Source organism: Alexandromys fortis, unplaced genomic scaffold (genome assembly GCF_014885135.2).
Source record: "Alexandromys fortis isolate MF-2015 unplaced genomic scaffold, M_Fortis_MF-2015_v1.1 scaffold_25, whole genome shotgun sequence".
In the NCBI taxonomy this organism is placed as follows: Eukaryota; Metazoa; Chordata; class Mammalia; order Rodentia; family Cricetidae; genus Alexandromys; species Alexandromys fortis.
Window position 1 is genome coordinate 12666273 of NW_026067904.1, and position 15139 is coordinate 12681411.

General features: G+C 38.4%; 1 protein-coding gene across 1 annotated transcript in view; it reads right to left on the minus strand.

Annotated features, from left to right (window-relative positions):
- Asxl3 (ASXL transcriptional regulator 3) overlaps positions 1 to 15139 on the minus strand; it is a 109729-nt gene that overhangs the window by 55431 nt on the left and 39159 nt on the right. Inside the window, exon 6 of the mRNA XM_050135050.1 lies at positions 13090 to 13253. Coding sequence (XP_049991007.1) covers positions 13090 to 13253 — 164 coding nt within the window. The remainder of the gene's footprint in view (positions 1 to 13089; positions 13254 to 15139) is intronic.

Sequence of the window (15139 nt, forward strand, 5' to 3'; positions counted from 1 at the left end):
GCTGGCCCCCATCACTCAAAGCTAATTTTATACAGACAAACAGACAATCCATGGATAGTTTTCTCTTGGAGATACAACCTTTCATTAGAGCAAATTACCTTAGGTTACCCCCGTAACTGCCTTCAGATATTAGAAATATGAAAATAATTAAATATGTGCACTGATGTAGAGATCCAAACACGATTCCTCATTATCCCTTGCTTATTTTTGAGTCTTTATTTTTTCATGTCATCTCCAATGTATTGAATTAGGGTGTTTTTATATAATTATTTATTTTTAAGTAGGACTGAATAATCACTAGAGATTTAAAGGTGATTTCATAATTTAATTAAGTTTTTTCTTCTGTCATCCTTAATTTAGGAGTTTCTACATGATATCTATTCACAAGAGTCCATGGTTGCCTTGATATGAAAATGTTCCTTACCATTCAAACAACAGGTGCCCTGCCATCTGAATTCACTCTCACCATCTCACCCCCATGCTGTTCCTTTCCACATCTGTAGCAAAGCTAGTGGAAATCTGTTCTTTCTACAAGACTCTCATTTTCCCTGGCTGAAAAAAGCTGAGAGTTTTGCTATAAATATTTTATTAAGTGAGTTAGAAAGCAAAGGGTAACTATACAAATATCACTTGGCAGCTTAATGTATCCATAATAAAATATAGTAGTGGTGGTGGATTAGACACAGTTGAAGATGCCCTTGCATGCTGTGCAATTACCACACCATGTCTTGTATGTATGATGCAGAACAGGTTTTGTCATATGCAATGGTGTTTTCCAGGCTGAATATGTTTGCATTCCCCTGTTAGCCGCCCTGTGCACGGGAACAGAAGGAGCTCCATTTTTTTTGACTTGTCCATTATTTATAACTCAGTCTAATCTGTACATCATCTGACATAAGCTGAAGCTAGATACTGCTTAATAAAATTGGATGCTAACCTCAAGTGAGCTAAGAAGTGAATAATGTAAAGATCAGTTGTTTCCATAAGTCATTTCCATATTATTAAATAAGCTATGTATACCTACATGCTTCCCTTACAGCCTGAATTGCAAGAATGGGAATAGCAAGTCTCCGTTTGCAAGGATATCATTGGCTACATATGATTTAGTATCACCAGTAAGTGACTTAGGCAAGAAGGAATAATGGATTTTCTAAGTACTTTAAGATATGCTTTCAGAAGCAGGGGAAAAGCCAATGTGTCCATTCCATTAAAATAATTACATTTCAAGTTACTTTTACCTAAAGGCTTAAGATACTAGTACTTTTCATATCTTTAATACATTTGAATTTTATAATCTTTTAGGTAAATTGACATTTCCTTATATATGCTATTTGTAGAATAAAATAAGAGTATAATTTTTAAATCAATATATACAGTACGTGGAGCGATCTCTAATAGGAGCCTGGCTTATTGAAAATGTATGAGCTATTTCCGTGGAGGGAAAAGAACGTGAAGCCCTTTCCCATTTGCATTTATAAAGGCTCCTTTAAATATATACGCTGATGCCAACATAGCCATCAGAAATCAATAAATCACATTCTCGGCTGCAGTAAATACTTGACATACACATTCATTTTCCTGGTCCAAAAGTCTCTGTAAAAGGACTGTGTAAATGTTCCATTTTAGTTTAATGACATTCTCCACAGTTAAAATTATGTGCATTACTGTTAGTGAGTGCAGACAGGATTTTAAAGTGCCTATACTGTACATATCTTTCAGAAGCTAACCATTTGGCAGACCATAGACACTCTGATACAGACCCAGAACAAACAACAACAGCAGCAGAGCAGACTGAAATGCTGCAATTAGCATTTGGTCAAAAATAAAAGCTATCATTTATTGGGAAGCTGTTGGGGGATGGTCTAATAAAGATTTGCAGACAGCCCTTGGTGCCCCAATGCCATCAAAAGGAGATGGTGAAGATCATCACTTAAAAATGAGTCAGGTGACAAGAATGACAACAACCTATTCATCAGTAAGCTTCAATTTGAAAGTGTAATAAAAGGCTAAGTATGACTCCACTTTAGGTGACATTTATTCCACCAGCTGTCATATATTTTTAAAAGGTCACAAAATTGTTCTATGTAGACACATTGATAAAGTGCACATTCTTAAAGGAAGATTTGCCATGCATCATCAGGGAGTCTCTATAAAGTCTCCCACACATTAGCAGAGAAAGGGATGTAGGAAGGGAAAAAGGAAGGAAAAAAGAGGGGGGGAGCACTGAGATTATGGAGATTTTTTTTCATGTGGGAACTGAATGAAGGGTGGGTGACTTTTACTTCTTCATTTTCCCTGGTCGGTACCACCCTGACCCTCTGGGTTTTTCTCCCTTGATGTTAGAATCAAAGTTAATGTGACTGAAGAGAAGAAGTGTGATTTATATTTATCTAGTTGATCATGTTGAAACTGTGCTGTTCTGCATGTTGACACTTCACAGTTAATTACTTTTCTTCCTTGAAATCTACAATTTCTTCTTCCCACACTTCCATTTCGTGCAGTTCCACCCTTTCAACCTTGCTAGCCTAAGCCCCATAGTCAGTCAGGAATCTCACAAACTGCCCCTCTTCCACCACAAAGTCATTGAGATGTAGAAAATTATATTAGTCTGGAGAAACTCAAATTCTGGCACATCTGTTACCAAGGTAACTGCAAAGAAATTATTTAGCATTGTTGGGGTAAAAACAGGTAAGGAGAAGAGCTTTGTCAACCACCATTTGGCCTCATCATCAACATGACTCAGTTGTCAATTCCTCTGGGACACTAAATCCTTATGCTGGCCCACCATGCTGCCTCACCACACATCTCCACGCTCTGAGAAGACAGAATCACTTTGCACTGCACTTCTACACTTAATTATGTCAGCACTGTTTTCCTGCTCCTCTTTGATCTCAGGAATCATCACATGCATGTATTATACATGTTCATGCAAGTACATGCGTGTGCACACACATGCAAACATACACACACTCACACACATACAAACATACTTTCCTTAACAGCCTTCTCTTTAGCTGCCCTTGTGTTACAAGCTATAATCTCAGCTATCACTGGGAGGCTGAAGCAGAAAGATCACAAATTCAAAACTAGTCTGAACTCCCAAATCCAGACTGTTTAAAGATAAATAAATAAAGGAAGCCTGGAGAGAGGACATGTGGAATTATAGAACAGAACTTTTCTAATACCTGTTGAGATCTAGGTTTACTCATACATATAGGATTTATTTTCCTTTCTTTTATAATCCAGCCTCCTTGAATTCTAAAACTTTGGTCAATAAATGAAACATCTCTTCTATTTTTAATTTTCCTCATCAGTAATCTCATTATTTAGGCCAAAACATGTTGAAGCCTACTTTCTCAATTATATAAGAAGTCATATCTGATATCCTTAAACTCTTCTTCGCTCAATCCAATTAGTAAATGTTCAAAATTTTATTTCTAAAATTGCAAAGGTTATAATCACAATGTGACTATTGTTTAATTAAAGATTTTTATTTGCATTTAAGCATTTGTATATCTGTGCCTGTCTTGTGTGTGCAGCTGCTTGCAGAGGAGAAGAAAGAAGCCACTGGATGCCCTGGAACTGGAATTGCTACCCAGTGTGAGTGTTGGATTCTGAACTCAAGTCCTCTGGTGGTACAGCAAGTACTCAGAACCACTGAGTCATCTCTCCATCCCCACAATGTGATTTTTATTTGGGATTGGTCTCTCAGTGTTGCAGAGGGCACCAAGAAGATTTTTCTAGTCTAGTATCACTTCACCTACAGAAGCAGAAGGAATGCTGGAGAGCACTCTCACCATGAAGGCTGATCTGTGCACCAAGGACAGTAAGAGGTATTGGAGAATCATATACCAGCTCTTCAAGCCTCCAGAACCATGAGAAAAGATTTTCTTTTGATTCTTTGAAACTCTTGGTCTGTTGTAGTATGTTACAGCAGATCTCCTAATCTATTTCTATACCTTCTGAATCTAGTTTTCTTAAATCTTGTAATATCTTTGGTCAAAGTTCTTTGTTTCATCCCTTCATCTAGTTATTCATTAATCCACTCATTCACACATCTAATTGTTCCTATATTAATTCATCCAGTTTATTCGTTAATCTACCCACGTATCCATCAATCTATTTTTCCTTTAGTTCATTTACCCATCCATCCATCCTTATTTACTGACCCTCTTCCTAAGTGCCACACACATTGAACATATAAAGACACTATTTTGGAATCTTTATGCAAATGAAGCCATACAATGCATATTTTGAAGAATATAAACAGAAACGCATAACAGAGAATAACTAAAGAGGGCACCTTAAAGGGCAGATGAATCAAGAAAGTCCTGTACATGCAAAAATTTATCTTATAACTATAATATAACCATTGCAATCATGAAGTCACAGCAGCTGTGGTTGCTTACACCAGGTCTACTCAAGGTTAATCCGCTCAAAGTTAATAGCCAGTTGTGGATAAAGGGAGGGTTTATAGGTCTAAACCTCTACCTGCTAAATTCTTAGCTACTGATGGATTCCTGGGGAGGGGAGTCATAATCCATAGATGTGCACCCACTGTGACTAGTTCCATACTAATGGTCACTCGGATGGCTCTAGGGAAACTTAGTGGGTTGAGTCACCAAACAAGGCAAAATTCATGAACATGGGGAAAGAACCTGTAGGGAAGTCAGGGATAACAGATTTGAAAGAGATAAGAAAAGTGTGGGGTGATAAGAGTGACCAGATTGTATGATATAGATTGTGGAATTGTTAAAGAACAAATTTAGGTAAAAAAACAAAGTCCTTTGTAATGCAGTACTGTTGGGTTCTGACGGGTGAGAGTGAGCTGGCTTGATCAAAGATGACAGCAGAGGCGTAAGAGAGAGCTCAGGCTTACTGCCTGAGCAACAAAAGGAAGATGGCCTAACACAACAGCGGGTGGGACCTTTATTCCCTTGCTTCTCTTCCAAAGCTCTAAATGTAAACCTATTCATGCCATGCCTCATGAAAAAAATCCTGGTTTAATTTAAGCTGTTTAGGGACCCCTATATCTTTCTGAAGACATTCTTAACTTCGTAGCTCAAGGTCCTCACCTCATCTCCCCACCTTCCCAGGTACAGATGGACCTCATTATCTTCTCTGCTTTATTTACTGGGGACAAGGAAGACCCTGAGGGGAAATACCATGAACTTGGGGTTGGATTATCTGGTCTTCAGAGTCTGACTCCCATAATTGTACTTGGAAGAAGTTAAATTGTTCTGGTTCTTGCCTTGAGTTCCCAGCTCAAAGGAGGCAAGGAGCTGGGGATAAAGCTTTATTGTAAGGGCTAATGATTGCATATATGGAAAGCTGAGCATTGTAAGTGCTCAGTACTATTGCTGACAAATATTTTTGCCTCTGTTTGGGACTTTCTCTATGATTCTTTGCTTGATACATGCATATCTCTTTCTAGGCCCCTCTACCCACAGACAATAATTAGTTCCTTTAGGTTCCCATTGCAGGATGCATACAACACCAGCGTAGCCTAAGTTCATGATAACAGACTTTTCCATATCTCTCAGGACAAGAAATATGACATTTAAACATTAAGTCATCAGTGCTTAGCAGAGCCTCATACATAAATAAATATCAAATTAACATTGGTTGAATAATTATTTGAATTATATATAACCTATTCCTACTCCAAAAGCTAGGATTGGCTTATGGCCAAATAATTCAACTGCACACCAAAAGAAGTCTGTCAAGTACCTGAAAGTACAGCTCAGTGCAGCACATCTGCCTGACATGTGTGAGGCCCTGGGCTCAGCAGCCAGCAACCCATACACCTAAGAGGCCTATCCATTAAGAGTACCAGCAAGCACAGACAGTTCATTTCATTCAAGGTTGAACCATAGATGAGAGAATACTGAATCCAAAGTTTGCAGAGTCACACACAAGAGGCAGAAAACTCACAGAAGATAGTACAGTAAGCCAGGACTAATAGTATGCCATGGTGGCTTGATGTGGTTAGAGGACCTGCTTCCAGAACTCTGCACAGAGAAGGGTCTGTGGTGAGGACCTACCTTCAGGGATGGGCAAAGAATACCACCTGTACTGGTCACATAGGGAAGGTATAGGGATCAGATTCACTCTTCTTTCTTTATTTACTTCACCACTGTGGATATCCCCCCTCTATGTGTCTATGTGTATATGAGTGAATGGGTGCGTGATTGTGTGTGTGTGTGTGTGTGTGTGTGTGTGTGTGTGTGTAGTAAAGGGAGGGTCCAGTGTGGCAACAGAACAGAACATAATGCAGTGGGGTAGGGGCAGGTCAGTAAAGGATGCACTTGAACCGAAGTTTCAAATTTGGGGTTGGTGAGGAAGTACGTGCATGGAGGAGTGTCCTGACGTGTAGCTGGTTAGGACAGAGAAGGGGCCAGATGATGTAGGTGAATAGGTGGTAGGGCCTGTCCTCAAGTCAGGGCCTTACTGTGCCAAGAGCTGATCCACATGGGAAGGTTACCTGGTTAATGCAGAACAATGACTGCCTATATGAAGATGGCATCAAGTATTTTAATATATTATGTATAATGAGAAGCCATTTCCTCACTATCAGAGAAGAGAGACAGCTTGAAAGAGTAACACTAGGATGGAGCAGTTTAAATTAGATCAGTTTCAATTCATGCTTTACAAGATAGAAAGCTACATCTGGAGAGAGATGTAGATGTGGATTTTGTACTGGTCACATACCAGATTCATACTTCTCTACATGATGCTCCTGAAGTCAATGCAGAGTTAAAGAGATGTTCCCACATGTGTGTAGGTACATATATATTTTGTGTGTAGTTGTATTTCCCAAATCTCTCCCAGATCTGGGAGAAGCAATGCCCCATCTGTAGAGCACACTAGTGATGAAATCTGGATTTCTGGATTCCAGCTTGCACTAAAGGAAAGCCTTGTCTCCTGGTGGTAGAGTTCATCCTGGATGGGTACCAAGAATGTACAAAATGAAATTGGACCACCTTGACCTTGGTATGCTTCATAGTAAGGAAGAGATCAGATAATAACAGGGACAGGTCTAAGAGTCCAGAATCCCTTTTAATGGTCTTCTACTCCCCGGACATGGGATAATTTAAGCATAATAACCTATTAAAAACAGAAAGCCACAAAGTTGTAAAAGTACGAATTAGTAAGTGGGATGTTTGAAGAGCACCAGGATATTTACATGGCTAAAATTAACTTCCTCAAAATACTATTTAATTTCAAAGAGGGAAGCAGTAAGTTTTTCATTAGGGAAACTGGGCAGTAGTATGCAAGAATTCAGATTCATTTATTGCCTGTTTCCAAAGTCTGTAATCTAAATCTGATCACAAGGAAATACTATACCAGCCCAGATTGGCTTACAGTCTTCAAAGGTATCATGGAAAGACTAATGTCAACTGCAGACAGAGGAGAGCAACAGCTACACTCACTATAGTTATGGGTCTGTACGTGATCTTGTAGATCAAAGAGATCTCACCGGGAGACCTGGCTAAATTTGAGTAGAATTCAAATCACAAAGAAATCATTGCTTCTAATCCTCTAATCTCCACTGCTTACACTAGGTCTATGGTACGGAAGAACTCATTTCTCAATTTTTATCATACATATATGCCACTGTACTTTTGGTCCAGCTCCCACTGGTCTCATCTCTTCTCTTCCTCACCTCTCCCTGCTCATCTTCCTCTGGCTAAACAGTCCTTTCTGCTTGCTGTCACATAGACTCCACTAACTGCAATATCCTAACAGATTGGGAGGGAGGAAAAGTAAACCACCAGCCCAGAAACACTCTGAAACGTACCTTCTAAGCATTTATGGCTATTTTAGAGACTAGAGAAGGAGGAATGGAAGGAGCAGGAGGAGAAGGAGGAAAGGAAGGAAGATAATGAAGAAAAGAGGAAGATGCAGAGGAGTATAAAGGATAAGACAGAGAAGAGGGCAAGGAAGAAAGGAAGGAAGGGAATGTAACAACCCTGGGAGGACTGCAGTCTTTGTTCTAAGGTTTACTTTTGAGGAAAATCAGAGAAAATGAGGGTGAAGGCACGGAGATGAGGGAAAAGCCAAGGGTCCCCCTTCTTGGTCCCGAGAGAGGATAGAAAGTCATGAAAATTCCAGGGGTATGAGAACAACCAAGATTGGGCTCATTCTGGGTGGTATGGCTATAAACTGCATATAAGAAGTGGGAGGAACCTCCTTAACCCAGAATCCAATAGAAGCCTCTCCCCAGTTCAAATAAGAACTCTAGCACAATTAAAGCCTGTTGCAAAGACTTGCCACACAGAGTTAAGATTTCCATCATATATAAATATTATTTTAAACTGTCAATGACCCCCCAGCCTTAAGTCTTGAAGTTGTATGATCTTGGGTGGGGCCCCATTCCTCCACAGAGGTGGCCTAAGAGTCTCAAACTTAATTTTGTTTACAGTAAAGATACACCACTTTCCAGGATCCATTTTTATGGTATCAAATATCCAGGAATTCACCACAATCCTATATATTCCTATGTATGACAAGTAAAACAATGGGCAGAAAATCTCCTTCGAGTCCTGCTTTATTCTGATCACAGTTTTTCCTCCTCATCCTCCTGCTGCAGCCAATATTCTGGTATCTTTGATACAATCCCCAACTCTTTCTCATAAACCAGCTAGTTCTGACATCTTTGCAGAATTCAATTCACAAATCCTAATTTGCTCGGAGTCATGGTCTGTAAAAGTCTCAGGTGAATTCTTCAGGTTTCTGGGTGTAACAGTGGACAGCCTCCTTTACCTGTACTTCAAAATGTTAATAGTCTCTAGTTCCCACCTCTTACCCTTCTTCCCTCCATCTAACTATAACCTCTACATTGAAGAGGTTCTCCATGCCCCATGCCTTCCCTTACTCTTTCTATGAACACCCTTCAACATGCAGTGTCCCCTGTAGAGACTAAGATACCTCCCATTGTCGTTGCATCTCAGAGTTTACATAAATAACTCTGTCAACTTAACCCAATTCAACACCTAGAGTCTCAAGCTGAAGATAGAACCCCTTTCATATAGAAGTGTCTCAATCCAATATATTACAATAGCAAACTCAATCTACCCTCTCTTCTGAGGGTATGGTTAGTTATGTAGCAAGCATCTATTCATCCCTACTGTGTACCCTCTAATGCAACTTAGAAACAGAACTTCAATGTGTCTCTGACCCTAAAACAAGTGTACAACTTCATGGCAGTAGCGGTGAAAACATTGTTCAAAGAGCAAGCTCTCATTAGCTCAATCCTTTCTGTGTCTTTCATTCCCTTGACTGCATTCATGATTGGATAAGAGATCTGGTGACCTCAGCAACAACCATGAATGTGAATCTTGGTGTTTTGTTCTAAATACTGGGATAGATGTATTTTACCTATTAAAGTGTGACAAGAGGTAAACACTTTTTTTTTTATTCAGATAGTGATCCTATCACAATGGGACACATATTTAAAACATCAACTATTTTACAAAATTTACTTAGCCAAATAGTGCAATGGCTCCTTCACAATAACTGAACCCCAAGGTCAATAGCCAAAAGCATGCCACAATGCATTAACGCCTGTTATCTTACATACCGGAACCAATAAATCCCCCTAAAGCTTAAGTCAGTTTAGATGGATTTTCTGTTACTTGCAGTATACGATATGAAGAGTAAATTCAAATATCAACTAGATGTAACAACGTAATAAAACAATTAGAAGTGATTAAATTATGATTGGAGACAAACAGGTCTATGAACAGGGTGGGGGAAACACAGAAGGGCATGGGGATGAAGAGGTAACTTCATGGCAGCTGGCAGTGGCAAGACAAGACTTAGCTTTTTGTATTTAGGATGCAATCAGGTAATGAACTCCAAGGTTAGGGTTCCTACAGGGTTGTTTTAGATTGGTAATGAGGCATAAATTTGGAATATTCAGGGAAGCAAAACATGGGAGTTAGGAATTTCAAGCATTGGGTAGGAGTCTTTATCCAATAAAACTCCAAGGAATTTCATATAATTATAGACCCTTCATGGGCCCAAATAAACTGATGCAATCAGATTGCATTCCTCTGCCTTCCCCGCTCATTCTAGTCCAGGTTGTAGCAATTTGGAAACTTTAAAGCTAAACTCAGAGAGCAGTACCATATTGAAAAATCTTTGATGGCTACCACTGGTTTCACACAAAATTCCAAAAATCTATTTAGCCTGCAACTAGGACTTAACGTTTGCAGGGTAAGGTGTCCTTCTTCATGGTATCCTAGATTCCTCTCTGGACAATGTCAGTCACACTGAAGGACAGAATCTACTGGAAAGTTGGGTGGGTAGTTTGCAAATGCCACATTCTCCTTCTGGAAGATGCTCGTTACTTTAAAAGCGCTTTCCAGTGCGCTTGTCCCTACTACAGAGTGCATTTGGGTTAACTGTTTCCATTTCCAGTGACTTTAGAGGACTTTATGCTTCCGTTTTGACACTTATGTGCCCCAGTCATCTTGCTAAATTTGGTGTAGACCTATGCATCCATTAATCTTTTTCCCTAATTATAAAGAAATGGCATTGCATTACAATGTGAGGTTTTCTGCTGTTACGCCGACCCACACAAATAAATCACATATAGTTTCTTCATTCATCAAGTAAGCAACACTCAATGCATGCTCTGTAAATATTTCTGAATAAATAATCTCCCAAAGGGCTAAATGTTATTCACGAATGGGTATTGTGCCAAATTCATCTATATTTCTTTCTTACAGTAGCTCGGAAATAAATGGAGTAAGAGAAACTGCTGTAGCTTGAATAAAATATCAGGCTCACACCATGGTCTCTTGGGTTAGTGCATCCTTGGTTAAATCTAAGACAATTTGTTATTTATTTCACCAGTACTTACTCTGGATGTGGTGTATGCTACACCTTACTGTAAACAAGATAAATCACATCCGTGACCAAGTGAAGGAAATAACTGTATATGCTAATTAATAAATTTCCAACGTTTGTCTTGACTCCTGAATCCTATTCAAACAAACAAATAAAATGACTATCAATGGTTCCTCCCTAAAACTTCCTTCAAAGGTTATGAATCAAAACTGAAATTATATATTTTTGAGGAGGTAGAGGAAGAGGTCAAGAAAAAGGTAGAGGGAGAGGAGGAGGGGGAGGAGGAGGAAAAGGAGGAGAAGCACAAGAACAAGAATAACAATGATTATAGGTTCTTCATTTTTAATTTCAGTGCCAATCCCCCTCACACTCTCCATTCTTCCACTTTGGGCACTAAAATAGTGTAATGACTATTTCTGCTCTCATGTTTCCCATGCTTGGCATTCCTTCACAGTACTGAGAAATTATTTTCTTAAAAAGTAGTGCTCTTAGAACGACATGAGATAGAAGGGAGACTCTTTGCGAACAGAAAGCCGGCCAGCAAGAGGTGGGTCAAGGATCTGACAGATGACAGGAGCATGTATATGATAAATGCTATTATACATGCATATGGATATTAAATAAGGGAAATCATCATTTTGTACAATTAGAATGCACTAATAATGAGGGGAGAAATGTTACCTAACAAAGACAATTACATGGGAAAGTCTTCAAAAGCAATGGTATCATTAGATTACACTCTACTCAAAAGACTTCAGGGTATCTGATGACAGATACTAAAGGAATTTTCCAGACTCTATTTCTAGTGTCTTTACATAGTCATTTCTACTGTTCTTCTTATAAGACTCCCAGACGTTAGTTAACTCTTGATTTTGTAATTCTGGATTTTTGTTCTCCCTAATTTCCTACCCATTTTATTCCAATTCTGTCTGTATTTGCAGGCTAAAGAAAGGCTATTAAGTTTGCATCTGCGCTTAGAAAAGCTCTGTGAGCTTCTTTTAGTCTAAGCTTGTCCATTTATCCTCATGCTTTGGTAATTCATCAAAAGAACATGTACCCAAGCAGAGTGCATTTAATCATTCATGACATGAGCACTGATTAAGCATTTACTGTCTACCACCTTAAAGCGTCTAAAATATATCAGAGTCACAATAAAAGATTATGAATTTTTTGGTTCGACAATGGCAACCCCCAATAAAATGTATCTGAAGTCAAATTAATCTTTCTGAAAAGATGAATGTATTAAAGAAATATGTAGGAATTTGAACAAACTATTAGTTATCAAAATGAAATTTATATAAAAAGAGGTAGTCAAGTTAGTACAAAACTAAACCATATAGAAACTATCGAAGTTACTCAGAAAGGAATGGAAGTAGAACCAAAGGTACATAATTCAGCTCAGAGATGGATGTATCTATTCAACATATAAACTCATAATTATCCATATATTATTAAGCGTATGAACTTAAAATATATTGTCAGAATTTACTGAAATAAGAATTACAGAACAATGAATATATTATGCCATAAGATCACAGAAAAATGTCTTCAAGATAGCACTTAATAATTTTTTTGACATTTAATAAAAACTATGTGAAGATTTTTTCCCCCTTCTCTTCCCTAACAGAACAGCTTAGAAGTTGATTGATGCCTCTTTTTACATGTCTATATTTGTATTTCTTTACTTTAGAAGCTTTCTAAAAATATATTTAGGACATCTCTACTTATAGCAAAAAGATAAAAGGTGATTATTTATAGGCACCATATTCTTGATGATAGGCTCTCAGAAGAAAATGCAAATATAAATTTTAAATGCCACTTGGAAGGAGTCAGAATAAAAATATTAACATAATTTCTCAGAAACCATTTTTTTATTACTAAATTTCATTATTCTCTCTCAGCAAAGGAGCAGGTACTTCAAATACTTATTTGATAGTGGAATGCTTGGTTTTTTTTCTTTTCTTTTCCCAATGTGGGTAGGCCAAGGCTTCATTCCACTATAGTGTACTGTGATTAAAATTTTGAGTAGGCTTATTACTAAGAATTTTAAAAATAATAGTTCTGTTTTGGAAAACTAAAGAACCAAACCAACGGCAGCAGTAACTAAACAGAACAAATAAATTATATACTTCATTTCGTAAAGCCATCCAATCAGACCCAGTCACCTTGACAACAGACAACCATTGCACTGTATGATGGGGACGGGAACGAAACGTGTAGAACTCCACTTACCTGCCTGTCCACTTCTGGAAGCAGAAGCAGGAGATACTGCTGAAAATGCTGGGGAAAGGAAGCAAAGGTGTGCTTGTTTATTAATGCCCTCAGGTTAGTATTGACAAGGATAGATCCAGGGGTCTCTATGTCAATGTCTTCAGCTTTGGTCCATTTCAAGTGTCCTGTGAAGGGTAAAGCAAGAGGTATGACTTTATTACAGAGTGAAGGAACACATGTATATCAACACATGTCTATACATACTCACTGAACATGAATATATCCAGGAATATTTTATTTCCATTGCTTCTAAAATGATTTCCAGAGACCAAATCAGAAAACAGAACCTTTATTATTATGGTTTATACCAACCCAGTCATATTTCAATCAATATTTAGCTAATTAAAATTACGTCCAATTAAAAAACCTTGTAACTATGAATGTCTTATTTTTTATTGGTTTTGTTTTTCTGAAGCAAGGAAGGTTTTTCAATGCAATTCAGCCAAGCCTGGAGCTCATTACAAATTCAAGCTGGCCTTGAACTTGTGGCATTCCTCATATCTAAGGCTCCTAAGTATGTGGGTACAAGTGATTATAAATTGCAAATCGACAGAATTTTCAATACATTTACATGAACAAACAAAAATTTATGTATGTTCTCTAGAACTTCACTCCAACGATAGCAAGACCTCATTCATTTAAATTTATTTATTTATTTTGCAGTACTAGGCATTGAACACAGGAGCCTTGAATATGCTCAGCCAATGCTCTCCCACCGAGCTATATCCCTGATTAGTACTCCTAATTTTAATAAACAGGTGACAGCAATGGCTGTTGTGTGTTCCCACCATGTTTCAAGCAGTAAGTGCAGATAATTTTTACAAGATTTCTATTCAAGGTGTTTTTGAGAATAATTTAAGAAGCAGTGTTGATTAAAAATTCCTGGTGGTGGTGGCACACACCTTTAATCCCAGCACTCAGGAGGAGGCAGAGGCAGGCAGATCTTTGTGAGTTCAAGGCCAGCAGCCTGGTTTAAAGAGTGAGTTCCAGGACTGGTTCTTGTAGCTACTGAAAAACCCTGTGTTGGCAAAACAAAACAAAACAAAATAAACAAAAAATTTCAGATGCAAGATCTGTAGGGAAAATATACTTTTCCAAATCAATCCACAAGTCAAGGCTCTCTGGTGTCCTGTGGCATCTGTGTGTAGACTGCATAACTGGAAATCACAACAACTGAAACAACAATCCATTATAAGGTACTGTCAGATGGTCTGTACAACAGGAGAAGGACAATTGTTGGGTACTTGAGCTACCTGTGATTATACAGTATGCACTGAATCAGAGGTCAGTACACTCTGTTCTAGGACACAGATATTGCTGGTAGTTTCTGGACTGTTTAGGTTTGCCTTCGCAACATGCTTCATAGTGAAAGAGCTGTAGCAGAAATCCAGGGCAGTATGAAACATCTACTACTTATTCACTGATCCTTTATAGAAAACAAATGCACAATGTATTGATCTTTGTTTTACATGATTAAACATAAAAGAAAGACTACAGACAAAAATACAAGGTATATTGGTCAGTTCTCTGAACAGGGTTGAGAACAGAAGTAATCTATGGCTATAAAGACAAGCATTCAGGAGGCAGTATAATATTATGTTCATTTAGCAGAAGGATGGTAGTACGCTCTCCCCTGGAGCCTATGACTACCCAGCCATGGGGACTGGACCAACTAACTAACCAGCTGAGAATTCTGTCTTGTGGAGTGGGCTGAGAAGTTATCGGCAATTAGTGGCACTTGGGGAGAAAGTTGTTTGGTTTGCTTTTGCTCTGTTTTATTCATAGTTGTAACCACTGATAGGCTTCCCATGTGTTCATGGATGGTCCTACATCTGTGTGCATATAGGCAACAAAAGAGCACATGAATTTGGGAAGGAAAAGTGATGGTGGTGGTATATGGGGCAAGTTGGAGGAAGGGATTTGAATGGATTTGCTCCAACTATGATACACATGCTGAAATTTTCAAATAATACATTGAAAACAAAGAACTACAGGGGCTGCTATAGGTAGT